At 63.6% G+C, this 26,112-nt stretch overlaps 7 protein-coding genes across 7 annotated transcripts; 5 read left to right on the forward strand and 2 right to left on the reverse strand.

Moving 5' to 3' along the window:
* Positions 1 to 36: 36 nt before the first annotated feature.
* On the forward strand, positions 37 to 14,355 carry ODA-DHCB (flagellar outer dynein arm heavy chain beta; the record flags this gene model as incomplete). Its single annotated transcript, XM_003062844.1, has 3 exons — positions 37 to 252; positions 618 to 3,743; positions 3,873 to 14,355. 3 exons carry the CDS (start codon positions 37 to 39, stop codon positions 14,085 to 14,087), a joined length of 13,557 nt encoding a protein of 4,518 aa, XP_003062890.1. The 3' UTR covers positions 14,088 to 14,355.
* A 103-nt stretch (positions 14,356 to 14,458) lies between these two features.
* On the reverse strand, positions 14,459 to 15,237 carry MICPUCDRAFT_66907 (uncharacterized protein; the record flags this gene model as incomplete). The annotated part of the gene is made up of 2 exons (XM_003063044.1): positions 14,459 to 14,928; positions 15,048 to 15,237. 2 exons carry the CDS (start codon positions 15,235 to 15,237, stop codon positions 14,459 to 14,461), a joined length of 660 nt encoding a protein of 219 aa, XP_003063090.1.
* A 126-nt stretch (positions 15,238 to 15,363) lies between these two features.
* Positions 15,364 to 17,658, forward strand: MICPUCDRAFT_29502 (uncharacterized protein). The gene is made up of 5 exons (XM_003062845.1): positions 15,364 to 15,434; positions 15,811 to 16,111; positions 16,295 to 16,620; positions 16,822 to 16,983; positions 17,168 to 17,658. Exons 2-5 carry the CDS (start codon positions 15,847 to 15,849, stop codon positions 17,507 to 17,509), a joined length of 1,095 nt encoding a protein of 364 aa, XP_003062891.1. The 5' UTR covers positions 15,364 to 15,434; positions 15,811 to 15,846; the 3' UTR covers positions 17,510 to 17,658.
* A 201-nt stretch (positions 17,659 to 17,859) lies between these two features.
* MICPUCDRAFT_52764 (uncharacterized protein) lies at positions 17,860 to 18,540 on the forward strand (the record flags this gene model as incomplete). Its single annotated transcript, XM_003062846.1, has 1 exon — positions 17,860 to 18,540. One exon carries the CDS (start codon positions 17,860 to 17,862, stop codon positions 18,538 to 18,540), a length of 681 nt encoding a protein of 226 aa, XP_003062892.1.
* A 104-nt stretch (positions 18,541 to 18,644) lies between these two features.
* On the forward strand, positions 18,645 to 19,085 carry MICPUCDRAFT_52765 (uncharacterized protein; the record flags this gene model as incomplete). Its single annotated transcript, XM_003062847.1, has 1 exon — positions 18,645 to 19,085. The coding sequence occupies one exon, from the start codon at positions 18,645 to 18,647 to the stop codon at positions 19,083 to 19,085; it is 441 nt and encodes a 146-aa protein (XP_003062893.1).
* A 110-nt stretch (positions 19,086 to 19,195) lies between these two features.
* Positions 19,196 to 21,349, forward strand: MICPUCDRAFT_22138 (uncharacterized protein; the record flags this gene model as incomplete). The annotated part of the gene is made up of 4 exons (XM_003062848.1): positions 19,196 to 19,396; positions 19,634 to 19,862; positions 20,029 to 21,035; positions 21,197 to 21,349. 4 exons carry the CDS (start codon positions 19,196 to 19,198, stop codon positions 21,347 to 21,349), a joined length of 1,590 nt encoding a protein of 529 aa, XP_003062894.1.
* A 108-nt stretch (positions 21,350 to 21,457) lies between these two features.
* On the reverse strand, positions 21,458 to 22,111 carry MICPUCDRAFT_42534 (uncharacterized protein; the record flags this gene model as incomplete). The annotated part of the gene is made up of 1 exon (XM_003063045.1): positions 21,458 to 22,111. The coding sequence occupies one exon, from the start codon at positions 22,109 to 22,111 to the stop codon at positions 21,458 to 21,460; it is 654 nt and encodes a 217-aa protein (XP_003063091.1).
* Between the last annotated feature and the right edge of the window lie 4,001 nt (positions 22,112 to 26,112).

The raw sequence follows: 26,112 nt of genomic DNA on the forward strand, positions 1-26,112 counted from the left end.
TCGTCCTCCTCCTCCTCCTGACGCGTATCGGGCATCATGGGCGAGGATGACGAGAAGAAGCAGCAGATGGAGGACCCGCAAGACGTCCTCCAGCGATGGCTCATCGCGCGCGTCGTGTCGTCGTTCAAGTGCAAGCCCGAGCAGGGCGACGCGCTGCTCGCGCAGGAGGTGTCCTACGGCGCGATCAATCAGTTCCTCACGGACGTGGAGTGCCCCCGCCTGATGATCATCGCCTCGCCGGACCTCGTCGCGGTGCGCATCGTGCCCGCGCCTCGATTTCTCTGCCGCGGGTCTCCGTCCGCGAGGCGGCGCGCGCGCCGTCCGCGGCGGGCGGCCGATCGTCGACGATCGATCGCTCTCGGATCGAATCCTCAAACGCCCCAAACGGCGATAAAATAAATGATGAAACGATTCGATTCGATCCGCGCCCGCGACGAATCGATCGGTCGATGTATCGATCGGTACATCGATCGATCGATCGACCCCCGCGCGCGATCGCCCGCTCGATCTCCACCCCGCCCCGCCCGACGCCATCGCCATCGCCATCGCCGACGCCGTCCCTCGCCGACCCTGACCCCCCCCGCCCGCCGTCCCTCGACCGACGCGACGAATGACAGACGACGACGCCGCCGGAGAAATTTCGAAAGAAGACGCTGTGTTTCCTCAAGCTCAACCAAGAGGAACTCTCCCCGGAGAACGTCGACCAGGAGGTCATCTACGGCGATTTCGGCGACGTCCCGCTGGAACACCTCAGCGTGCTCGCGCGGGAGGTTTTCCTGCCGATGCTCACAAACCCCCGGAATCAGGTTGGGTGGCCCGAGGTGATCACGCGCGAGGTGGTGGAGAACTTGCACAAGTTCATCGCCAACGTGTACGTGACGATCGGGCAGACGAAGGGCAAGACGCTGCTGCCGCTGCCGCCGGACGACGACGCGAAGCCGTCGACGTCGTCGAGCGCAGGGTCCGCGGCGGGGTCGGATGCGGGCGGGCCTTCGTCGGACACGGATAAGATTCACGTGTTGGAGAGCGCCATCGTGACGTGGACGAAGCAGATCAAGGGCGTGCTGAAGATGGACCCGGAGGCGGCGCTGAAGAGCGGGGAGAACCCCGGGCCGCTCGCGGAGCTGGAGTTTTGGGAGGACAAGGCTGCGAACTTGAACGCGATCCACGAGCAGCTCTCCGGGTCGAAGATTCGCAAAGTCGTCAAGGTGCTGGAGGTTACGAAATCGTCCTACTACCCCGCGTTTCATCGCCTGTGCGGCGAGGTGGCGCACGCGCGCGTCGAGGCGAACGACAACGTGCTGTTCCTCAAGCCGCTGGACAAGTACTTCCAACGGCTGAACATCGGCGACGAGTTCCCGCAGCTAGTGGAGATCTTCAAGCCCATCATGCACGTGGTCCTGATGGTGTGGAAGCACTCGCACCACTACAACACCCCCGGGCGGATCGTCGTGCTCATCCGCGAGATTTGCAACGACCTCATCATGCAGTCGCAGAAGTTTGTCGCGGGGAACGAGATCTTCGAGGCGGAGCCGCCCGAGGCTGTGGAGAAGCTGAAGCAGACGTTGAAGGTGTGCGGCACGTTCAAGTCGTTCTATTTCGACTACAAGTCAAAGACGAACAACGAGACGCCGCAGAACCCGTGGAGGTTTCAAAACTCCGCGCTGTTCAGCCGCCTAGACACGTTCCTCGAGCGCTGCCACGACATCTTAGACTTGACGATGACGGTGCTGCAGTTCAACAAGCTCGAGAGGGTGGAGATTGGCGGCACCAAGGGCAAATCGCTGACGAACAGCGTGCAGCAAGTCTTCGCCGATTTCCAAGAGGCGGTCGAGAAGTTCCACGCCGTGGAGTACGACATCATGGACGTGGACAACAAGCAGTTCGAGAATGACTTCTACGAGTTCCGGTGCGTCATCAAAGAGCTCGAACGGAGACTCGGGTCGATCATCATTCAGGGTTTCGAAGACTGCGTCACCGTCGCGGCTTCGTTCAAGCTGTTCGACAGCTTCGAAGGGCTCCTCGACCGCGAGATCATCGCGACAGATCTGGAAAAGAAACAGATCGAGCTCATGCGTTTCTACGGCGACGACCTCAAGGACGTCTCGGAGATTTTCGCGACGCAGAAGGACAACCCGACGTTGGCGAAGAACTCGCCGCCGCACGCGGGCGCGGTGTCCTGGGTGAGAGGCCTCGTGGCGCGCATAAAGGAGCCGATGGAAAAACTTCAGGGACTGAACAAGCTCGTCACGGAGACGGACGAGAGCAAGGACATCCAGAAGCAGTACGACGTGCTCATGGCGTCGCTGATCGCGTACGAAGAGAACGAGATCAAGCTCTGGAGCGCGGAGGTTGAGGCCACGGGTGAGGAAAAGTTGAAGAAAAATTTGCTCGCGCCGGATGAGAAGGGCGAGATCCCCGGGATCCTCCGCGTGAACTTCGACCCGATGCTCGTCAGACTGCTGCGCGAGGTGAAGTACTTCCTCCTCCTCGGCGTCGACGTCCCGGCGTCCGCGTTGAAAGTCTACGAGAGGTCCGAGACGCTTCGTCAGCAGACGGGTAACCTCGACCTCATCGTCGTGACGTACAACACGATGCTGCGCAACTTGCTCGACGTGGAGAAGCCTCTCGTGGAGAAACGGCTCAAGGTGATCGAAGACGCGCTTCAAAAGGGCATCTCGAAGCTCAACTGGAACTCGCACAAGATCAACGACTACATCCAGGAGGTGATGGGGTTCGTGAAGGAGCTCGACACGATGCTCGAGACGATCAAAGGGAACGTGGAGAAGACGCGTAAGGTGCTTCAGGGCTGGGCGGAGAACTTGATGTTCAGCCGCAAGGAGGGTAAAACGTACGACGTCGAGGAGTTTCAGTCCGCGCAGAAGGACCTCCAGGCGAAGAGAAACGACGAGATTGTCGAGGGCGCGGCGGCGATCACGCGGTACCTCGCGGCGTCGAGCAAAGCGCTCAAGGACATCCCGCGCGCGTCCAAGGCGTGGAAAGACTACGTCGAGTACGTCAACGACATCGTCATCGAGGGTTTCAGCAACGCGATCATGGCGTCCGTGGCGTACGTGAACGAGCAGGTGAACCCGGAGCTGGTGTCGAAGAACGAGACGGTGCCGCTCGTGGAGGTGCAGCTCGAGCTCCAGGCGCCGGACATCTGCTGGAAGCCGGAGATTGGCCAAACCGCGGACGGCGAGGGCGTGCGCGATCGCTTCAACTCGTGGATCGGGAACTTTCAGGCGATCGGGACGCTGATGAAACGCCTGGACATCGGCGAAGGGAACTACACGCTGGAGCTCGAGGAGGATTACAACGTCATGGACGCCATCTCGGCGATTCAAGACGTCGTCCTCGCGAACGAGGCGGAGTGCATCGCGTTCAAGGAGAGCTACACGAAGTACGAGTACCTGTGGAAGACGGACCTCCCGACCGCGCTCGCGACGTTTCTGGAGGAGAACACGAACGCGGAGGAGGGCCAGGACGAGCCGCCGCTGGAGTTATTCGACGAGCAGATCGCGCGGTACAAGGCTGTGCAAGAAGAGATTCAGGCGCTGACGACGACGTCCACGATCGCCTGGGTGAAGGTGGACGCCAAGCCGATGAAGCAGGCGCTCGCGACGTGGATCACGAAGTGGATTTTCCTGTACACGCAGTACCTGTCGAACAAGGTGATCAACAGCATGGACGACCTGTACGCGTTCATGAAGCTCGGAAACACCGTGCTGGACATGGACCCGACGGCCATCGCGGAGCCGTCCGCGGCGACGGAGCCCGCGGAGGACGCGAGCGGCGAGGCCGGCGAGGGCGAGGGCGCCGAAGGTGCCGAAGGTGCCGAGGGTGCCGAAGGTGACGCCGCCGCGCCCGCGCCCGCGGAAAAGAAGGAGAGCGCCGCGGAGAAGAAGCAAAAGATGCTCTACGACATGATGGCGTACATGCGCGACTTGAGGAAACGCGAGGAGAAGACGGACGTCATGTTCGAACCGCTGCAGGCGACGGTTGCTCTGTTGAAGACGTACGGCATCTCCACGTCCGAGGAGGTGCTCAAGCAGCTCGAGGAGGCGCCGCTCGCGTGGAGCGCGCTGAAGAAGAAGATGCTCAACGTCCGCGAGAAGCTGTCGTTGATGCAGCAGCTCGAGGCGCGAAAGATTCGCGAGGAGTCGGACAAGTTTGGAAAGCAGGTGGAGGACTTCCGGACGATGTTCCAGAAGACGGCGCCCGTCACGGTGGCGGCGAGCACGATCAAAGTCGACGACGTGCGACCCGCGTACGACATCCTGGACCACTTCCACCACGGCGAGAAGGACGACAAGTTTATCTTTGGCTCGTTGTCCACCATCGCCACGGAGGCGAGCGCGTTGAATGAAAAGCAAGAGCTCTTCGAGCTGCACGTGAGCGATTACCTCGCGTTGCAACGCAGCGCCGAGGACCTCGCCTTTTTGAAGGCGCTGTGGGACATGGCGTCGTCGGTCATCTTCACGTTTGACAGCTGGAACATCACGCTGTGGAACGCCATCGACGTCGAGTTTCTCATGGACGAGACGAAGAAGCTCGCCAAGGAGGTGAAGATGCTCCCCAAGGGGTGCCGCGCGTACGACTTGTATAAAATTCTGGAGGATCAGGTCAAGGCGCTGCTGACGTCGCTTCCTCTCGTGAGCGAGCTGCATCACCCGTCGATGCGCGAGCGGCACTGGAAGCAGCTCATGAAGGCGACGGGGAGGCACTTCGTGATGGACGACAAGTTCAGCCTCGGCGACTTGCTCAACCTCGAGCTGCACACGTGCGTCGACGCGGTGAGCGAGATTGTCGAGCGCGCGCAAAAGGAGATTGTGATCGAGAAGCAGCTGAAGAAGATCGAGGAGACGTGGTCGGGGTTGAACCTCGACTTCAAGCCGTTCCCGGACAGCGAGGTGTTGAACCTCGTCATCGACGACTTGATCTTGGAGGCGCTCGAGAACGACAACCTCGCGTTGCAAAACTTGGGGGGGTCCAAGTACGTCCAAGGGAACGCCAAGTTCAACGAGATGACCGCGGATTGGCAGAAGAAGCTCGGCACCGTGGACAACGTCCTCAACGTGTGGCAAGACGTCAGCAAAAAGTGGAGCATGCTCGAGTCCGTCTTCGTCGGCAGCGCGGACATTCGCGTCCAGCTCCCGGAGGACTCAAAGCGCTTCGACGGCATCAACGCGGACTTCCAGGCCATCATGCGCGACGCCCCCGACGTGTTGAACTGCGTCGAGGCGTGCAACATGGACGGCAGACTGGAACGTCTCGAGGTCATGCTCGGTCTCCTCGAGCAGTGCGAGAAGGCGCTGCAGGACTACCTCGAGACGAAACGCATCGCGTTCCCGCGTTTTTATTTCGTCGCCCCCGCGGACCTTCTGGACATCCTCTCGAAAGGGACCAACCCGCAGCTCATCCTGCGTCACCTCTCGAAGTGCTTCGACAACGTCCACAACATGTCCTTCCTCGAGGACGAGAAGGGGAACCCGTCGAAGAACGCCATCTCGATGTGGTCCGGGGAGAACGAAAACGTCGCCTTCAAGGAGCCGTGCATCTGCGACGGTCCCGTGGAGACGTGGCTCGGCGCCGTCGTCGACTCGATGCGCGAGGCGCTATTCGTCGAGTTTGAAGCCTCCGCGCCCAAGTACGACGAGATGCCGCGCGTGAAGTGGATGTTTGAGCAGTCGGCGCAAAACACGATCACGGTGTCGCGCATGATTTTCACGCAAGAGATCAACGAGGCGTTCGATCAGCTCGAGGAAGGGAACGACAACGCGGTGAAGGACATGTGGCAGAAGCAGGTGGATCAGCTCGCGGGCCTCATCGAGGTTGTCAACGGGAAGCTCGAGAAGCTGGACCGGAAGAAGGTGCTGACGTTGTGCACCATCGACGTGCACGCGCGCGACGTGTGCCAAAAACTCCTCGACGAACGCGTCGACGTCGGCAGCGCGTTCCAGTGGCAGTCGCAGCTGCGGTACGGCGTCCACGAGAAGACGGGGAAGCTCATGATTTACGTCTGCGACGCGGAGATTCCGTACATGTACGAGTACATCGGGTCCCCGGGGTGCTTAGTCATCACCCCGCTCACGGATCGGTGCTACATCACGCTGACGCAAGCGCAGAGGCTCGTCCTCGGCGGCGCCCCCGCGGGCCCCGCGGGGACGGGCAAGACGGAGACGGTGAAGGATCTCGGTCGCGCGCTCGGCATTCAGGTGTACGTCTTCAACTGCTCCGATCAGATGGATTACAAGGCGATGGGGCAGACGTACAAGGGCTTGGCGCAGACTGGCGCGTGGGGCTGCTTCGACGAGTTCAACCGCATCCCGGTGGCGGTGTTGTCCGTGTGCTCGACGCAGTACAAGACGGTCCTCGACGCGATTCGCGCGAAGAAGTCGCAGTTCATGTTTGAAGACGTGGAGATTTCGCTGCGCCCGTCCACGATGGCGTTCATCACGATGAACCCCGGCTACCCCGGTCGCGCGGAGCTCCCGGAGTCGCTCAAGGCGCTGTTCCGACCGGTGTCCATGTGCGTCCCGGATCTGCAGCTGATTTGCGAAAACATGCTCATGGGCGAGGGGTTCTTGCAGTCCAAGATTCTCGCGCGCAAGTTTGTGATTCTCTACAAGCTCTGCGAGGACTTGCTCTCCAAGTCGGCGCACTACGACTGGAAGCTACGGGCAATCAAGACGACGCTCTACGTCGCCGGCGGTCTCAAGCGCGACCAGCCGCACCTCTCCGAGGACAAGGTGCTTCTGCAGGCGCTTCGCGATTTCAACCTCGGGAAGCTCACCGCGGACGACCACGGCATCTTCATGGGTCTCCTTAACGATCTCTTCCCCAAGATGCTCGACCAAGTCCCGCGTCAGCGGAACGAGTCGTTCGAGGATAAGATTGTGAAGTCCGCGGTGGAGCTCGGGTACCAGCCCGAGGAGGCTTTCGTGTTGAAGATCACGCAGCTCCGCGAGATTTTCGGCGTGCGGTGGTCCGTGTTCCTTCTCGGCCCCGCGGGGTGCGGTAAAACCGCCGTGTGGCGGACGTTACTTCTCGCGCAAAACAAGTACGGCGAGAAATCGCGCGCGGTGCCGGTGAACCCCAAGGCGGTGTACCGCAACGAGCTCTACGGATTCCTCCACCCGTCCACGCGCGAATGGAAGGAGGGGCTGATGTCCGTGACGTTCCGCGACATGTCGAACAACAAGGTGTACATCAATCAGTGGATCGTCCTCGACGGCGACATCGACGCGGAGTGGATCGAGTCCATGAACACGGTGATGGACGACAACAAGATGCTCACGCTCGCGTCGAACGAGCGCATCCCGCTGACGAACTCGATGCGACTTTTGCTCGAGATCAACCACATGGTGCACTGCTCCCCCGCGACGGTGTCTCGCGGCGGCGTGATTTACTTGAACCAGGACGACATCGGCTGGCAGCCGATGGTGGAGTCGTGGATCCAGTCGCGCGAGGCGGTGGACTACCGCCCGCTTCTCGTCGAGCTGTTCGATCGCTACCTGGAGAAGTCTCTGGAGCACTGCCGGAGAAACTTCCGGACGATCGTGCCGCTCGTGCCGATGAACATCGCGGGCACGGTGTGCAAGATTCTCGAGGGAATCATCCCGTCTGAGAACGTCCGCGGGCAGAAGCCGGACAAGAAGCTCCTCGAGGCGCAGTTCGTCTTCGCGTGCGTGTGGGCCCTCGGCGGCGCGATGCTCGTGGACAAGGTGGTGGACTTCCGCCTGCAGTTCCACAAGTGGTGGATCAGCGAGTGGAAGGAGGTGCTGTACCCCGAGGGCGGCTTGGTGTTCGATTACTACGTTAACGACGAAGCGCAGATGACGCCGTGGACGGATAAGGTTGAGGGCTACGGCTACAACCCGTCCGAGGCGTTCGCGAACATCTTCGTGCCGAGCGTGGACAGCACGCGCCTGTCGTATTTCCTGAACAGCTTCATCAAGAACAAGCACTACTGCATGTTCGTCGGAAACGCGGGCACGGGAAAAACCGCGCTCATGCGCGAAAACTTGAAGAACCTCGACGCCGAGGCGTGGACCTTCTCCACGGTGAACATGAACAACTTCATGGACGCGCCCGCGCTGCAGGTCATCTTGGAGCAACCGCTCGAGAAGAAGTCCGGCGTGCGCTTCGGCCCGCCCGGCGCGCGTCGCCTCGTGTACTTTTTCGACGACATCAACATGCCCTTCGTGGACAAGTACGACACGCAGACGCCCATCGAGCTCGCGCGTCAAAACATCGACTACCGCGGCTGGTACGACAAGAACAAGATCGTCCTCAAGGAGGTGCTCAACTGCCAGTACATGGCGGCGATGAACCCCACCGCGGGGTCGTTCAACATCACGCCGCGCATGCAGCGTCACTTCGTGACCTTCGCGGTGCAGATGCCGTCGAAGGACGCGGTGCGATCGATGTTTTCGCAAATCATCGACGGCCACCTGATGGAGTTTGACAACGACATCCAGAAAAAGGCGGCGGCGCTCGCGGACGCGTCGATCGAGATTCACTCGCTCGTCGCGAACACGTTTTTGCCCTCCGCGGTGAAGTTTCACTACCAGTGGAACCTGCGCGAGCTGTCGAACATCTGCCAGGGCATCTGCCGCGCGATTCCGGAGTTTTACACCAACCCCGTGACCATGGCGCGCCTGTGGATCCACGAGTGCGAGCGCATATTCTCCGACCGCATGGTGGCGCAGGCGGACATCACCAAGTTTGACGAGATGCGCGTCCTCGTGACGAAGAAGTACTTCAGCGACCTCGAGATGGAACAAGTCGAGGCGCGCCCGGTGTCCTACAACGCGTTTCAGCAGTTTGACAACAACGACGAGGGCGCGTACTGCGCGTGCGCGTCGTACGAAAAGCTGAACAAGACGCTCGTGGAAAAGCTCGCGGAGCACAACGAGTCCAACCCGGTGATGGACCTCGTGCTCTTCAACCAAGCCATGGACCACGTGACGAGAATCACGCGCATCTTGAACCTCCCGAGAGGGAACGCGATGCTCGTCGGCGTCGGCGGCAGCGGGAAGCAATCGCTCGCGAAGCTCGCGACGTTCATCTGCCAGTACGACGTGTTCCAAATCTCCGTGACGTCTTCGTACGGCATCGTCGACTTCAAGACGGATCTCCTCGGGTTGTACACGAAGGCGGGCGTCAAGGGGACGCCGGTTACGTTTTTGATGACGGATTCGCAGATCGTGAACGAGCGCTTCTTGGTGTACATCAACGACCTCCTCTCGAGCGGGTTCATTCCCGACCTCATGACCCCGGAGGACAAGGAGAACATGTGCAACGCGGTACGGAACGAGGTGAAAGCCGCGGGGATCGTGGACACGAATGAAAACTTGTGGGACTTTTTCATCGACAAGGTTCGCAAGTACCTGCACGTGTGCCTGTGCTTCTCCCCCGTCGGCGACAAATTCCGCGTGCGCGCGAGAAACTTCCCCGCGCTCATCAACTGCACCGTCATCGACTGGTTCCAGCCGTGGCCGCACGAGGCGCTCGTCTCCGTCGCCGGGCGGTTCCTCGCGGACGTCCCGAACATCGACGAGGCGCTGTTGGAGAACTTGCAGTTCCACTGCGCCTTCACGCACATGGCGGTCAACGACGCGTCAGGCGCGTACTTCAACGAGGACCGACGCTACAACTACACGACGCCCAAGTCGTACCTGGAGCTCATCTCGCTGTACAAGTCGATGCTCGATCAGAAGCGACTCGACTTAAAACACGCCAAGGAACGTCTGGAGAATGGGGTGGACAAGATCGCGCAGGCGTCCGCGCAAGTCGCGGACCTTCAGGCGAACCTGAAGGAGGAGCAGGTCATCGTCGAGGAAAAAAAGGCCAACACCGACGCGCTCATCGTCAGCATCGGCCAAGAGAAGGCGATCGTCGACGAAGCCGTCGAAGCCGGCAGCGCGGACGAGGCGGAGTGCGCGGCGATCGCGGAGGAAGTCTCCGCGTTCCAGGCTGAGTGCGAGGAAGATTTGAAAGCCGCGGAGCCCATCATCCAAGCCGCCGAGGCGGCGCTGAATTCGCTGGATAAAAAGTCGCTGGGCGAGCTCAAGTCCTTCGGCTCTCCCGCCGCGGAGGTTGTTCAGGTGGCGTCGGCGTGCATGGTGCTCACCGCCCCGGGCGGGAAGATCCCGAAAGATCTCTCGTGGAACGCCGCGAAGAAGTCGATGGGCTCGGTGGATAAGTTCCTCAACGACCTCATCAACTTCGACAAGGACAACACCCCGGAGAATTGCGTCGAGAAGTGCGAGAAGGATTACCTCTCCAACCCCAACTTCAACCCGGAGTACATCGTGAACAAGTCCGGCGCCGCCGCCGGCTTGTGCGCGTGGGTCGTGAACATCTGCAAGTACTTCCGCATCTACCAAGTCGTCGCGCCGAAGCGCAAGCTCCTCGCGGAGGCGAACGCGAAGCTCGACGCGGCGAACAAGAAGCTCGCGGGGATTCGCGCCAAGGTGAAGGAGCTCCAAGACAAGGTGGCGGCGCTGGAAGATAACCTCATGAAGGCGACGGAGGATAAGAACGCCGCCATCGCGCAGGCGGAGAAGACGCAGAATAAAGCCAACCTCGCGGACCGCCTCGTGAACGGGCTGTCCGGAGAGAACAAGCGTTGGGGCGCGGCGATCGAGCAGTTTGGCGTCCAGGAGACGAAGCTCGTCGGCGACGTCCTCGTCGCGTCGTCCTTCGTCTCCTACGCCGGCGCGTTCAACTCCAAGTTTCGTAAATTTCTCGTCGAAGAAAAGTGGCTGCCGGATCTCATCGAACGCGAAATTCCGATGACGCAAGGGATCGTGCCGCTGGACGTCCTCGCGACCGCGGGACAGATGGCGCAGTGGGGCATCGAGGGCTTGCCCACGGATCCGCTGTCGATCGAAAACGGCGCCATCATGAGCTCCGCCGCGCGGTGGTCGCTCATGATCGACCCGCAGCTTCAGGGCATCCGATGGATCAAAGAAAAGTGGGGCGATAAACTTAAGATCATCCAGCTGTCCAAGGCGAACTACATCAACGACGTCGAGCACTGCATCGAGAACGGGATCCCGCTGATGATTGAAAACTTGCAGGATGACATCGACGCGGTGCTGGATCCGGTGGTGGCGCGTCAGACGACGCGACGCGGGCGCAACGTCGTGATGAAGCTCGGCGACAAAGAGGTGGACTACGACCCAAACTTCAAGCTGTACCTGCAGACGAAGCTGTCGAACCCGCACTACAAGCCCGAGATCGCGGCGCAAGCGACGCTGGTGAACTTTTGCGTCACGGAGAAGGGTTTAGAGGACCAGCTCTTGGCGCTCGTCGTGTCCAAAGAACGCGCGGATTTGCAGCAGCAGTCGTCGGACCTCGTCCGACAGCTCGGCGAGTACACCGTGCAAATCACGCAGCTCGAAGACAACCTCCTCGTGCGTCTCTCCAACGCGCAGGGCGATATCCTGGAGGACATCGAGCTCATTGAAAACCTCGAGGAGACGAAGCGCACCGCGACGGAGATCGCCGAGAAGGTGATCCAAGCCAAAGAGACGCAAAAGATCATCGACGTGACGCGAGACGTCTACCGCCCCGTCGCCGCGCGCGGCGCGTTGCTCTACTTCCTCGTCGACGTCCTCAACGTCCTCGACCGCGTGTACCAGTACTCCATGGCGAACTTTGTGTACATATTGAAGAAGGGCATGGACGTCTGCCCCGGCGGCGCGGACAACACGCACGTGCCGCCGGATAAGCGGCTCGCGGAGCCGCTCCCCGTGGAGAAGCGCGTCGAGGCGCTCATCGAATCGGTGTCGTCGCAAGTCTTTGGGTACATCGCGAGCGGTCTCTTCGAGCGGCATAAGCTCATCGTCGCCGCGCAGCTCACGATGAGCGTCCTGAAGAAGCAAGGGAAGCTCCCGGCGCAGCAGTTTGACTGGCTGTTGCGCGGGCCGCGCGTCGCGGGGGTGGAGAATCCGCTCGAGGAGTGGATCGCGCAAGGCAACTGGGAGTGCATCCAGTCGTTGCAAGAGCTCGACGGCTACGGGCAACTGCCTGGGGATCTTCAAGGGTCTGCGAAGCGCTGGCGCGAGTGGATGGAGCTCGAGCGACCGGAGGAGGAGCCGATGCCGGGGGATTGGAAGAAGATGGAGGATTTCGAGAAGCTGCTGTTGTTCCGCGCGCTGCGGCCGGATCGGATGTCCAACGCGTTGTCCACCTTTGTCAAATCCGTCATCGGACAGAGGTACGTCACGTCGGCGGCGTTCGACCTCGCGGAGTCGTACAAAGATTCCGCGCCGGGGACGCCAATCTTCATCTTCCTCTCCCCGGGCGTCGACGTCGCCGCCGCGGTGGAAGCGCTCGGTCTCAAGCTTGGGTTTTCGTCCGAAAACGGTCGCTACGCCGCCGTTTCGCTCGGACAAGGCCAAGAGCCGATCGCGATGAACAACCTGCAAAACTTCCACAAAAACGGCGGCTGGCTGCTGCTCCAAAACATCCACCTCACGATCGACTGGACGAACGGCCCGCTGGAGAAGACCGTGGACAAGCTCGCGGAGGGCGCGCACGCCGACTTCCGGCTGTTCCTCTCCGCGGAGCCGCCGCCGAGCCTCGAGCGCGGCATCGCCATCTCTCTCCTGCAAAACTCCATCAAGCTCACGAACGAGCCCCCGGAGGGCATGAAGCAAAACCTCATGCGCGCGTACGGCAACTTCAACGAGGAGATGTTCGAGGCGGCGTCCAAGCAGGGCGAGTTCAAGGCGATCATCTTCGCGCTGTGTTACTTCCACGCCGCGATTCTCGAGAGGAAGAAGTTTGGCGTCGGGAACATGCCCGACGCCGCGTCGGGCATCGGCTGGAACATGAATTACCCGTTCAACACGGGCGACTTGCTCTGCTGCGGCCAGTGCGTGAACAACTACCTGGAGAACAACACCAAGGTGCCGTGGGACGACCTGAAGTACATCATCGGAGAGATCATGTACGGCGGGCACGTCGTCGAGGACTGGGACAGGAGGACAGTGGAGATGTACCTCGAGTCGTACCTCCGAGAGGAACTCCTCGAGGGGATCGAGTTTTTCCCGAAATTCACCACGCCGCCGTCCAATCTGAACCACCGGCAGACGATGGAGTTCATCCAAGAGACGTTCCCGACCGAGTCCCCGCTCGCGTTCGGGCTGCACCCGAACGCGGAGATCGGGTTCAAGCTCCGAGAGGCGGAGCTCCTGTGCTCGTCCATCTTGTCGCTGCAGCCTCGCGACGGCGGCGGCGAGGAGGGCGCGTCGGTGGAGGACCAAGCCAAGATGGTGCTCGACGACCTCGTCGAGCGGCTCCCCGATCAGTTCGACATGGAAGACATCCGCTCGCGCACGGACGACATCACGCCGTACATCATGGTCGCGATCCAGGAGTCGGAGCGCATGAACGTGCTGCTCGCGGAGATGAAGCGTAGCCTCGCGGAGCTCGACCTCGGCTTGAAGGGCGATCTGACAATGTCGGATCCGATGGAGACGCTTATGAACGCGCTCGCCAACGGCTCCGTCGCCGGCGGCTGGGCGAAGCTCGCGTACCCGAGCCTCCGGTCGTTGTCGTCGTGGATCTTTAACCTTCTGCAGCGCGTGGAGCAGCTCAACCTGTGGACCGCGGACTTGAACCTGCCGAAGGTTGTGTGGCTATCGGGGCTGTTCAACCCGCAGTCGTTTTTGACGGCTGTCATGCAGACGACGGCGCGTCGCAACGACTGGCCGCTGGACAAGACGGTGGTGTTGACGGAGGTGACGAAGAAGACGGTGGACCAGATCGAGGCGGTGAGCAGAGAAGGCGCGTACATCCACGGGCTCACGCTGGAGGGGTGCCGATGGGACGAGAAGATTGGCGTGCTGGAAGAGAGTCGCCCGAAGGAGATGTTTTGCCCGATGCCCGTGATCACCATTCGCGCCGTCACGGTGGACAAGGCTGAGATGAAGGACGCGTACCAGTGCCCGGTGTATAAGACAGAGCGGCGGTTCAGGGAAGAAGTTTTCACCGCGCAGCTCAAGTCGAAACACGGGCAGATCAAGTGGACGCTGTGCGGCGTGTGTTTGTTTCTGGACGTGGTCTAAGATGGATGGAGGGACGCAGACGCGTCTTCAAAACCCAAAAAAAAAAAATCAAAGAGACGGTAGACGGAGGAAAGGAAAAAAACCGGAAGAGACGCGTCCGTCGCGCCGCCGTTCAGTCGGCGGGCGACGCCGCGGCGGGAGGCTCGGTGTCATTCGTAACCAGCCTTCGGCAAACGTCGCGGCGACGCCACGCGGGGGTCGCGTCTCTCAGTAGAAGATAACTTAATTAGCTCGAAGTATTTGTGATAAACCCAAGTACGCCTTCCTCAACAATAAGATGCGCGTTCTATCTCACACTGGTCCCCATACGACCCCGTCCGCGTGGTGAACGCTGATCCTTAAGGACTTTGTCGAAGAGCGCCTCGCTCGCGTCACAGCCCCTTCGGCTTCGGCGGTTTCCGTCCCTTTCGCGTTCGCTCGCCGCCCGCGATCGTCAGGTTCTTCTGGTAGTTTTCCGAGTCGACCGACTTTTGCGATCGCTCCCGCGCGCCTCCATCATCTCCGCCTCCTCCTCCACCTCCTCCTCCTCCGCCGCCGCCGCCGCCCTCGCTGCCCTTCACGAACGCGAACGCGGCGAGCGGGACGACGATCGCGAGGAACGCGAGCGGGTTGACGCCGCCGCCGCCGTCGTCCGCGAGCGCCGCGCCGGCGAAGAGAAGGTTCGCGCCCGCCGCGACGAGCGTCGTCGTCGTCGTCGTCGTCGTCGTCGTCGTCGCGGACGCGCGCGAGAGCGCGACCGCGTCCGCCGGCGCTTCTCTTCTTCTTCTCCGCGGCGCCGTCGCGTCGGACGCGGCGACGGTCGCGACGCGCGCGCGACGCGCGGGCGGCGCGCGCGGCTGCGATCGGGTGGGATCGAGTGGCGGGGACGTCGGCGGGTCGGACTGGGGGACTGGATTGGATTCGGACGACGAGAGGAGCGAAAGCATTCATCGGACGTTCTCGTCGCTCGCGCACCTTGCGATCGAGGCGCACGACGCGCGCGGCGACGCACGCGAGCGATGCCATGTCGTGTGCGCGAGGACGCGAGGGGGGGGGGGGGGTTGGGGACGGACGCGGCGCGGGCGACGCGGCGCGCGGTGTCAATGCCGCGCGCGACGTCCCCGCCCGCCGAGAAAAAAAAACCTCCGACGCGACGGAAAATCCGAGTCATCACTTCAGCGCCCCGTGGCGCGCTAACGAGCCGCGAGCGCCGACCCTAGCTAGCTAGCTAGGCCTATCTGCTATGCTCGCAACGTGCGCGGTTCCAGGGCGACCGCGCTCCGCGGTCAGAGCCACGCGCGCGACGATGTCGATGTCGTCGATCGCGCCCAGCGCGTCTCCGCGCATCGCGCCGCCGTCCGCGGCGTCGTCGCGTCGCCGAGCGCCCGCGACGCGCGTCGACGCGAGCGCGCGCGTCGTCGGAGGCGGCGTCCCCGCGCGTCGCCGTCATCCTCATCGCAACGGCACTTCGTCGTCGATCTCGTCGCTTCCGAGCCGCGTCGATCGACGCGGCGATCGCGCGACCGCGCGCGCGCTCGACGCGCTGGATTCCGTCGGGAGCCTCGTCGGCATCGGCGCGGGCGTCGTCGCGCTCGCGTTCGCCGCGGGCGCCGCGAACGGCGGCGGCGCCGCGGGCGGCGCCGACGCCGACGCCGACGCCGACGCCGACGCCGCGCGGGGCGGCAGGACCGGCTCCGGCAGAACCGGCGCGCAGGTCAGCGGGAAGCAGACGATCGCCGGCGGCGTCGCGGGCGCGAACAACCCGAAGAAGAAGAAGCAGATGCCGGGGATGCCGGTCAAGCCGAACAAGAAGGCGAGCGGCGGCGGCAAGAAGAAGAAGAAGGGCGACGGCGACGGACTCGGCGTCGGCGGCATGATGAACGTCTTAGATTCGATAAAAAAAGGCGCGCCCGCGGTCCCGGGTCTGAGCAAGATGAACGCGCAGCGGTACGCGTGGGGCGCCGCGGAAGCGACCGGCCCGAGGGAGTACATGGAAGACGCGTGGGTCGTCAAAGAGACCGGCCTCGGCGGCGGGTATTTCTTCGGTGCGCGCGCGCTATTTATTACCGCGCCGGTCTACCCCGCGCTTCCGCGTCCGCGCGGCGCGCCCTTTCTCACCCGGCGCGCGTCACTCTCCGCCCATTCTCTCCTCGCTCACAATCCCGACGCACCTCGACGCCTTTCAACTTCACCCGCCTGACGCCTTTCGACCTCCCTCACCCCCACAGCGAGCGTCATGGACGGTCACGGCGGCGCCGCGTCGAGCGCGTACCTCCGCGAGAACCTCTTCTCGCTCCTCGACGAAAAGATCCCTAAGTTTGGCGCGGGCGAAGGCACCCCGGGTGCCGTCCCCGACGGCACCCCCGACGGCGGCTACCTCGCCAAGTCCCTCAAGACGGGCTTCGACGCCGCGGACGAGTCGCTCATCGATCACATCGCGCGCCTCGGCGAGCCCGAGTGCTGGAGCGGCAGCACGTGCACGAGCGTCCTCGTCCGCGACGACCGCGTCGTCGCCGCCAACGTCGGCGACTCGCGCGCGGTGCTCATTCGAAAGGTAAGGCACACTGGTCCCCATACGACCGCGTCGGCGTGGTGAACGCCGATCCTTAAGGACTTTCTCTCCCGGCGATCGTCTCTCTCCGCCCAGGGTCCCTCGCTCACGATCCCGACGCGCCTCGACGCCTTGATTCAACACCGCTTCTGACGCCTTTCAACTCCACCCCGACGTCGCCTCGTATGGACCCTCGACCCTCAGGGCAAGGCGTTGGAGTTGACCGCGGATCATCGACCGCTGGGGAGCTCGGTCACGGGAAGGCAGGAGATGGATCGGATCACGCGCGCGGGCGGGTGGTCCGTCGGCGGACGCGTCTGCGGCATCCTCGCGGTGTCGCGCGCCTTTGGGGATTACGAGTTCAAGGTGCGTTCTATTACCACACCGGTCCCCATACGACCCCGTTCGCGTGGTGAACGCCGTTCCTTAAGGACTTTCTCTCCCGGCGATCGTTTCTCTCCGTCCATCACCCCTCGCTTTCAATCCCGACACACCTCGACGCCTTTCAACTCCGCTTCTGACGCCTTTGAACTGACGCCTTTCAAAAAAGGGCGGACGGTTCGACCTCCTGAACGACCTCAGCGAGGAGCCGCTGGCGAAGAAAGCGACGCTCGCGGAGCCGCCGGTGGTGCCCACGCCGGCGGTGAAGGAGATCGCGCGCGACGCCGAGACGGACGAGTGGCTCGTGATCGCGTCTGACGGGCTGTGGGACACGGTTAACTCCACCGCGTGCGCGACGTTCATCTCGCAGGAGTGCAAGAAGAACCCGGGGATGCGCGCGGACGCCCTCGCGGACGCGCTCGTGAAGCGCGCGATTCGGTTCCGGACGCAGGATAACGTGTGCGTCGTCGTGGTGGACTTGCGACGGAAAGAAGCCGCGACCGCCGCGTGATGAGCGCGACGCGCGAAGGACGGAGGGAGGGAGGGAGGAGGGAGGAGAGCGAGCGACGCGACGCGACGCGACGCGACGGATCGACGGAGAACGAACGACGGGCGGCGCGTCGAGCGCGAGTATTATCAACTACACTAACATCAGCGAACGACACGGATCGCGTCTCGTCTCGTCCCGTCGCGCGGTGGGGCGCCCTAATTATGAGCTACGGATAGATCTACCGCGGACGTTCGGTTCGTCCGGTCTCGCGACGGACCGACGTCTTCCTAATACACTGGTCCCCATACGACCCCGTCGGCGTGGTGAACGCCGATCCTTAAGGACTTTACGATCGGCGTCACGAATTCATCATGGCGTACGTCGCCGTGAGCGCCGCCCCCACCGTCAGCCCGAGCGCGATCGCGTCGTCGCTCAACTCTATGAACGGTTTCCGCGGCGGCGGCGGCGCGAGCGCCGCCTCTCTCGCGCGACGCTCCTCCTCCGCCTTGGCCTTCGCGGCCTCGATCCTCTGCCTCCGCGTTTTAAGGTGCGCGTGTTCCTCGTCGCGGAAGAACTGCGACTCGGATTGCCGCGCGACGACGCGCGGCTCCGCGAGCGTCTTCCGCGAGAGGTCGTCCCCGCCGATCGCGCGCGTCCAACGCGCGCACGACGCGGGGGGGGAGGAGGAGGAGAAGGTCGACGACGACGACGACGCGAGTCGCGAGGACGCGCGGCGAAGCATCGCGCGAGAAGTTCTGTCGAGCGCGCGGCGGTCATCGGGTCGAACCTGTAGCGATTTCATCGCGTCGCTGAAAGGATTGAAAGGTCCTCGGTACGAACCCGGGTTGAATAGTCCTTTTCATCGCGTATCGAGGTATATTGCGAAAGGTCCTCGGTACGAACCCGGGTTGAATAGTCCTTTTCATCGCGTCGCTGCGCTTTTGGTACTGTATATTGCGAAAGGTCCTCGGTACGAATACAGTAGTCCTTTCCATCGCGTCGCTGCGCTGTCGCTCAACACGCGAAAGGTCCTCGGTACGAACCCGGGTTGATCGGCGGGGATTTCTCTCGATCGCTTTTTTATCCGGGGCGCGAGTCGAGGGTTCCGTGACATCCGCCACCGCGCGAGCCCCCCCACCCGCGCGCGTCTCGCAAGATGATGCACGCCGCCGTCTCGACGACGACGACGACGACGACGACGACGACGACGACGCACGCGGCGCCCGCGATCGGTCGCCGCGTCGCGCGTCCCCGCGCCGCCGCCGCCGCCGCGTCGTCGTCGTCGTCGCCTCGAGGGCGACGGCAATGTCACCCGAGGGTTTCGGCGCGGCATCGCCGACCGAGTCATCATCCCTTCTCCTCCTCCGCGCCGGTTCACGTCCACCACCGCCACCACCACCACCGCGGCGCGTCGACGCGCGTCCCCAACGCGGTGTCCCCGCCGGGCACCGAGGAAGAGATCGACGACGCGTTCACGCCGCAGCAGCTCGGCTTCAAGGACATCGTCTCGCTGTGGGTCACGCAAATCTTACAGGCGCGTTCTATGTCACACTGGTCCCCATACGACCGCGTCCGCGTGGTGAACGCCGATCCTTAAGGACTTTTCCCGTCGTCTCTCTCCGCCCATCCCTCGCTTTCAATCCCCGCCCTCGACGCCTTTCAATTCCGCTTCTGACGCCTTTCAACTCCACCCCGACGTTCGCTCGTATGGAACGACCCTCACAGACGTACGGAGACGAGGAGAGCAAAGACGGCGCGCCCGTCTGCGAGGGCTCCGTGGACGACCTCGTCGGCGGGCCCATCTTCCTCGCGCTGTACCCGTACTTTCTGAAGTACGGCGGCGTCTTCAAGCTCGCGTTCGGGCCCAAGGTGTTCATGGTGTTGTCCGACCCGGTCATCGTCAGGCGCGTTCATATTATTCACTCTGGTTCCCATACGACCGCGTCGGCGCGGCGGCCGCCGATCCTTAAGGACTTTTGCCGCCCGGCGTTCGTTTCTGTCCGCGCACGCCTCGCTGGTTTCAATCTCCGCCCTCGACGCCTTTCAACTCCGCTTCTGACGCCTTTCAACTCCACCCCGACGTCGCTTCGCGTGGACGGAATCGGAATCGAATCGCGAATCGCCCTCGTCGTCGTCGTCAGAGAGGTGCTCAAGGAGAAGCCGTTCGCGTTCAGCAAGGGCGTCCTCGCGGAGATCCTCGAGCCCATCATGGGCCAAGGGCTGATCCCCGCGCCGTACGCGGTGTGGAAGAACCGCCGCAGGCAGCTCGTCCCGGGGTTCCACAAGGCGTGGCTCGATCACATGGTCGGTTTGTTCGGCGACTGCTCCGCGCAACTCGTGAAGAACTTGGGCGCGTCCCATCTCACACTGACTGGTCCCCATACGACCCCGTTCGCGTGGTGCACGCCGATCCTTAAGGACTTTCTCTCCCGGCGCGCGTTTCTCTCCGTCCATCACCCCTCGCTTTCAATCCCGCCGCGCCGCGACGCCTTTCAACTCCACCCCTGACGCGCTTTGAACGATGATTTGGCCTCGATCAGACGCGTCCATCGCGGCGGGGAACGGCGTCGCGCGGATCGACATGGAGGAGCGCTTCTGCTCCGTGTCGCTCGACATCATCGGGCTCGCGGTGTTTAACTACGACTTCGGGAGCACGACGCGGGAGTCGCCGATCATCAAGGCGGTGTACACGTGCCTGCAAGAAGCCGCGCACCGGTCGACGTTTTATTTCCCGTATTGGAACATCCCGTTCATGTGCGACATCGTCCCACGGCAGAGGGAGTTCAAGGCGAACATGAAGCTGATCAACGACACCCTCAACGGGCTCATCACGCAAGCGCAGCAGTTCGAGGGGACGGAAGATTTGGAAGAGCTACAGAACCGCGATTACTCCAAGGTGAAGGACCCGAGTCTCTTGCGGTTCCTCGTCGACATCAGAGGCGCGGACGTGACCGATTTGCAACTGCGAGACGACCTCATGACGATGCTCATCGCGGGCCACGAGACGACCGCGGCGGTGCTGACGTGGTGCCTGTTCTGTCTAGTGCGGGACAAACCTCTGATGAAGAAAGTCGTGGAGGAGATCGACTCCGTGATGGGTCCCGTCGCTGAGGAAGCGCGAGCGCCGAATTACGAAGAGATCCAAAAGCTCGAGCTCGTGCGCCTGTGCCTCGCGGAGGCGCTGCGTCTCTACCCGGAGCCGCCGATCTTGATCCGGCGGTGTTTAGAGGACGTCCCGCTGCCGAAGGGCGCGGGCGACGCGGACGTGACGCTGATCAAAGGCATGGACGTGTTCATCTCGGTGTGGAACTTACACCGGCACCCGGACTGTTGGGAGGAGCCGTTAAAGTTCGACCCGTTTAGGTTCAAAAAGCCGTATTCGAACCCGGGGGTGAAGGACTGGGCGGGGTACAACCCGGACTTGATCAGCGGGATGTACCCTAACGAGGTCACGAGCGATTTCGCGTTCGTGCCGTTCGGCGCGGGCGCGAGAAAGTGCATCGGCGATCAGGCGCGTTCATGTTTACACTGGTCCCCATACGACCGCGTTGGCGTGGTGAACGCCGATCCTTAAGGACTTTTGCCGCGCGTGTTTCTCTCCTTCCTTCCCACGCTCTCAATCCCGACACACCTCGACGCCTTTCAACTCCGTTTCTGACGCCTTTCACCTCCATCCCGACGTCGCCTCGTGTGGGCGATTACCCTCAGTTCGCGATGCTGGAGGCGACGAGCTGCCTCGCGATGACGTTGCAACGGTACGACTTCGAGTTGGATAAGGACGCTGCGGAGGTTGGGATGGAGATGGGGGCGACGATTCACACCGCGGGGGGGTTGCCCATGAGGGTGACGCGACGGAAGTAGTCGTAGTCGGTCGGTCATCGGCGACGAGGGTACCGTCTAATAGAGCGGACGGCGTTTGGTTTCGTAGTCTATGATGATAAAACGGTGAACCTTTTTTTTTTCCTTCTGTTATCCGTTGCGTCTCGGACGAGCCGAAACGCGGCGCGCGGCCGCGGCGTGTCGACCGGTCCGCCGCGCGCGGGCCGCCGCGCGCAGAACAGCCGCCGCCGCGCGCGCCGACGAACGCACGCGTCGATCGCGGCCCGGCGTCATGCCCCCCGCGCGCGAGTCTTCGCGTGCGTCCTCGTCCTCGTCCTCGCGTTGCCTCTCGCGACCGTCGCGCGTGAAGAAGGCGGCCGCGCGTCGTCGTCGTCGCTGAAACCCTCGGCGACGACGACGCGCCAGACCGGAACAACGACGACGACGACGACGACGACGACGACGACGACGGACGCCGCGCCCGCGGAGGCCGAAGACGACGCGCCCGCGACGCCGACGCCGACGGCGGACGCGCGCTCGCCCCCCGCTGTCGTCGCCGCGCCCGTCGCGACGCCGACGCGGACGCCTCTCGCGGCCCGTCCCGAGTCGACGAACCCGAACCCGAACCCGACGACGACGACGACGACGCGCGAGGCGCACCGCCCGCGCCCCGCCGTCGCCGCGGAGACGGACGAGGTGGAGGAGGAGGAGACGCAGGTCCCTCTGGACGCCGCCGCGGACGTAGGCGACCCGAGCACAAGGCACAAGAAGAAGAAGAACAAGAAGAAGAAAGAAGACCACCATGGATGGAAACCATCGCCGTCGCCGTCGCCGTCGCCGTCGCCGTCGCCGCCCGAGAAGCCCACGGAGGCGGCGATCGTCGCCGCGTGCTGCGCGGCGTCGTACGTCGTCAGTTACGGCGAGGCACGACCGAGCGCGCCGCGGCCGACGACTCTTCGCCCGCGCGGTGAAGTCGCCGACGCCGCCGCCGCCGCCGCCACCCCGACATCATCGGACGCGCGACATAAGGGAGGAGGATACGATGGGATGTCCTGGAAAGAGTGGAAGGAGCGGCAGGACTGGAAGTACGAGCACGCGCACGGCGGCCACCACCACGACGACAAGCCGTACTACCCCGAAGACGCGTGCAGCGAGTACATGCGCGGCGTCGTCGACGTGTGCTGCGATCTGAAGGGCCGCGCGCGCGGGGTGACGTACGAGTGCGGTACGGCCTTGGTGGACGGGTGCTGCGGCGCGGGGCCGTCGCCGTCGCCGTCGCCGTCGCCTGGTCCCGGTCCCGCGCCCGCGCCGGCCCCCGGCCCGGATCCGGGCCCGGCTCCCGGTCCCGCGCCATCGCCGTCGCCATCGCCGTCGCCATCGCCGTCGCCATCGCCGTCGCCGTCGCCATCGCCGTCGCCGTCGCCGTCGCCGTCGCCCTCCCCTTCTCCCTCGCCGTCGCCGTCGCCGTCTCCGGAACCCGACGGGTGCGGCGCGACGTGCGTGAACAACTGCGTGTCGAACTGCGTGTCGAACTGCGTGAACAACTGCGTGATGTACTGCGGGCGGCATTGCGCGGAGAAAGAAGAGCCCAGCGCGTCGTACGCGAAGCGCGATCCTCGGAAGCTTCGGAAGCGCCGGAAAAATACGCGACGAAGCGACGACGACGACGACGGGAACGGAGGTGGCCGATGACAGACGCGCGAGCGCGAGCGAAAGACGACGAAGCGAAGGATACGTCGTGTTAGTTTGTATGTTTTCTCTGATGATGATGTCAATGCTTGACCGACTTAAAAGTTGTCCACGTCCGGGGTGTCGTCCGGGATGTACGTGTCCTCCACATCTTTCAAAAAGTCCGCGTGCAGGTCCACCTTCTCCTCGGTTTCTGCCGCGCGCTTAGTCGCCTTCTCGCGCTCCCACCGTTGGCACACCTCCTCCCAGTTCGGCAGCGCCTCGGCTTTCTCCACGAAGAGTTCGCCGTCGCGAATCACCAACACGCCGTCCGCGCCGTGCTCCTCCGCGCCCTTAACGCTCTCCACGCGAGCGTTACCATCGTTATCGAGGACGATCACCGGCTTCGTGAAGTCCAGCTTGCGATCGAACGCGTGCTTCTCGTCGTGCGGGTTTTGCGCCCACACGAGATACACCTTCGTCGTGTTCTCCTCGAGCGTGTCGTAATCCGTCGGGCCGCCGCTCTCGTCGTGGCTCTCCTCCCGCCGCAGCTCGCGCTCCGTCCACGCCACCTCGTTGTAATACCCTGGCGGTATGTGCATCGCCGCGGACGTGTCCACGCGCTGCGCTTCGCCCGCGAAGTTGCCGTCCTCGCGTCGCTTCGCGGCCATGATCTCCCGGACGTCGAGCCGGCCGTCGTTGGTTCGCGCGATGAGGTAATCGACGCCGTGTAATCGCAACGGATGGTACGACTCGAAGTCTTTGGGCAAGCCTCGAGGGATGACCTCCTTGAAGTCCTTCGCGCTGCTGACGTCCGCGACGAACCCGAGCTCCGCGCCGCCGTCGCTCTGCGACGGCAGGTCCAGAGATCCAGACTTCGTCTGTCGGACTTTTTCCGACAAATCCGGGAAATCCCGCGGCGTCACCGGCGGATCGTCCGGGTGCCGCTCCAATCCCATCTCCCGCGCCAAGTCCTCCTTGCTCCAGCTCCCGTCCACGAAGGACAAGTACCCCGCGCTCCGCGAGAAAAACTCCCCCTGACCAGTCACGCGCTCGTCCGCGACGAAGCCCTCCATCCCCGGCACGTCCTCGAACCCGGGCGCGTTCAGAGGCGCGTCGTAGTCGTTCAATCCGACGACGTCGTTGAAACCCAACGGGTCGTCCGCGAAGATGTCCCTCTTCTGGGTCCCCTCGGCCCCCATCATCCCGCCGCCGCCGCCGCCGAAGTCGTCGTCCTCGACGCGGTCGGGGCGGCGTCGTAACCCCGTCCGAGAGTCGCCCCACTCGTAATCGCCGAGCTGCTCCGGCTCGCGGAAGTAGTCGCCGTCGTCCGCCGCCGCCGCCGCCGCCGCCGCGGGCGGGGAGGACTCCGCCGCCGCCGCCGCCGCCGCCGCCGCCGTCGCGGCGTCGCCGCCCTCCTCTTCTTCTTCTTCGTCCTCTTCTTCTTCTTCCTCAGCCTCCTCCGCCTCTTCCACCTTCCTCGCCGCGAGCTGCGACGGCAACGTCCCCGCCTTCGCCGCCGCGGCGTCCGCGGCCACCGCCGCCATTTCGCCGCCCGTCGTCCCCACCGACGTCGGCGTCTCCTCCGACGGCTTGCGTCCGAGCAGCGTGAGAAAGTCGTTGTCCGTCGTCAGAGCCGCCTTCAACCCCTTCGGCGGCGGCGTGCTCTTCGCGACGCCGACGATGGCGCGTATCGCCGCCTCCACGGGCGCGGGCGCCTTCGCGCCCGCCGCGCTCAGGCTCCCGAGCGTGTAGTACGCGTTCTCTTCCGGCGCCCAGATGCACACGGCGGGGCACTCGCGCTCGACGGCGTCGCCGACCCAGCACACTTTCCAGCCTCTGCCGATGGAAGAGAGCGGCGCGTGCGCGCCGCTGGGTTCGATCCCGTGCTCCTCCATCGCGTCCACCCACCGCTGCTTCGGCCACTCGATGACCGCGCTCGGCGGCAGCGGCGACCCGGCCGCCTCCGCGGCGGCGGCGACGACGTCTTGAGAGATGACCCCCGCGGGGCCGTGGAAATCGAAGTGGACGCCGTACTCCGCGTGGAACGCCGCCGCGGAGACGCCGCGCCCGACGCACCACTTCGCGACGCACGTCTGCGGCTCCGGCGCCGGTTGACGTTTCGTCGGTCGATCGGTCGCGCCTCGCGACGCTTCGCCTTCCCGAGTGAGAAGACCAAGACCGTCGCCGCCGTCGGCGTCGTCCGAGCCGGGGTAGGGCGCGGCGGCCGCCGCCGCCGCCGCCGCCGCCGGGTCCGTCGCGATGGCGTACGCCTCGGCGAAGCTCGCGTTGGCTTCCTTCTTTCGGATGCTCTCGATCGCGGCGATCACGCCGTCCGCGTCCGTATCCGCCTTGGCGTTCGCGACGCCGTTCTTCACGTCGGTCATGGTGTAGAATCGCCGCTTCCCCGGGACGTACAGCAACGCGACGCCGTGCTCCGCCCAGCAGATTCTGAGGGTGATTGCCCATACGCGCGAACGTCGGGGTGGAGTTGAAAGGCGTCAGAAGCGGAGTTGAAAGGCGCCGAGGTGTGTCGGGATTGAAAGCGAGGGACCCTGGGAGGAGAGAATCGCCAGGCAAAGTCCTTAAGGAACGACGTTCACCACGCCGACGGGGTCGTATGGGGACCAGTGTGATATAGAACGCGCCTGAATCCTCGCAGCGACGGCACGGACGCGAACGTGTCGAGGAACGTCACGTCCCCTCTCTCCGGCTTCGCCGCCTCGATCCAGTCCTCCTTCCTCCAGTCGCTGCTACCCGTCATCTTGATCCCCTTCGCCTCGCACGCCTTGCGCGTGATCTTGCGGCCGTCCGTCGACGACGGCGTCGTGAACGCCCACGCGAGGCCGGTGAGATCGTGTAGCTCCACCGCGTCCCATCCGACGCCGCCGCTGTCGAGCGGGTGCGGGTTAACGCGCGGCGGGCTCGGCGTCGTCGACGTCGCGGAGAGCGCGAACGATCCGAGCGCGGCGGAGGAGGGGGAGGGGGAGCTACACGATCTCACCGGCCTCGCGTGGGCGTTCACGACGCCGTCGTTGACGGACGGCCGCAAGATCACGCGCAAGGCGTGCGAGGCGAAGGGGATCAAGATGACGGGTAGCAGCGACTGGAGGAAGGAGGACTGGATCGAGGCGGCG

Source organism: Micromonas pusilla, assembly GCF_000151265.4.
Source record: "Micromonas pusilla CCMP1545 genomic scaffold MICPUCscaffold_13, whole genome shotgun sequence".
NCBI classification, from domain to species: Eukaryota; Viridiplantae; Chlorophyta; class Mamiellophyceae; order Mamiellales; family Mamiellaceae; genus Micromonas; species Micromonas pusilla.

Coding starts and splice junctions, on each gene's coding strand:
- MICPUCDRAFT_29502 (XM_003062845.1), top strand. CDS start 15,847: ATGCCGGGGATGCCGGTCAAGCCGAACAAGAAGGCGAGCGGCGGCGGC. Junction 16,112..16,294: donor CGGCGGCGGGTATTTCTTCG/GTGCGCGCGCGC, acceptor TCACCCCCACAG/CGAGCGTCATGGACGGTCAC. Junction 16,984..17,167: donor TTGGGGATTACGAGTTCAAG/GTGCGTTCTATT, acceptor CTTTCAAAAAAG/GGCGGACGGTTCGACCTCCT.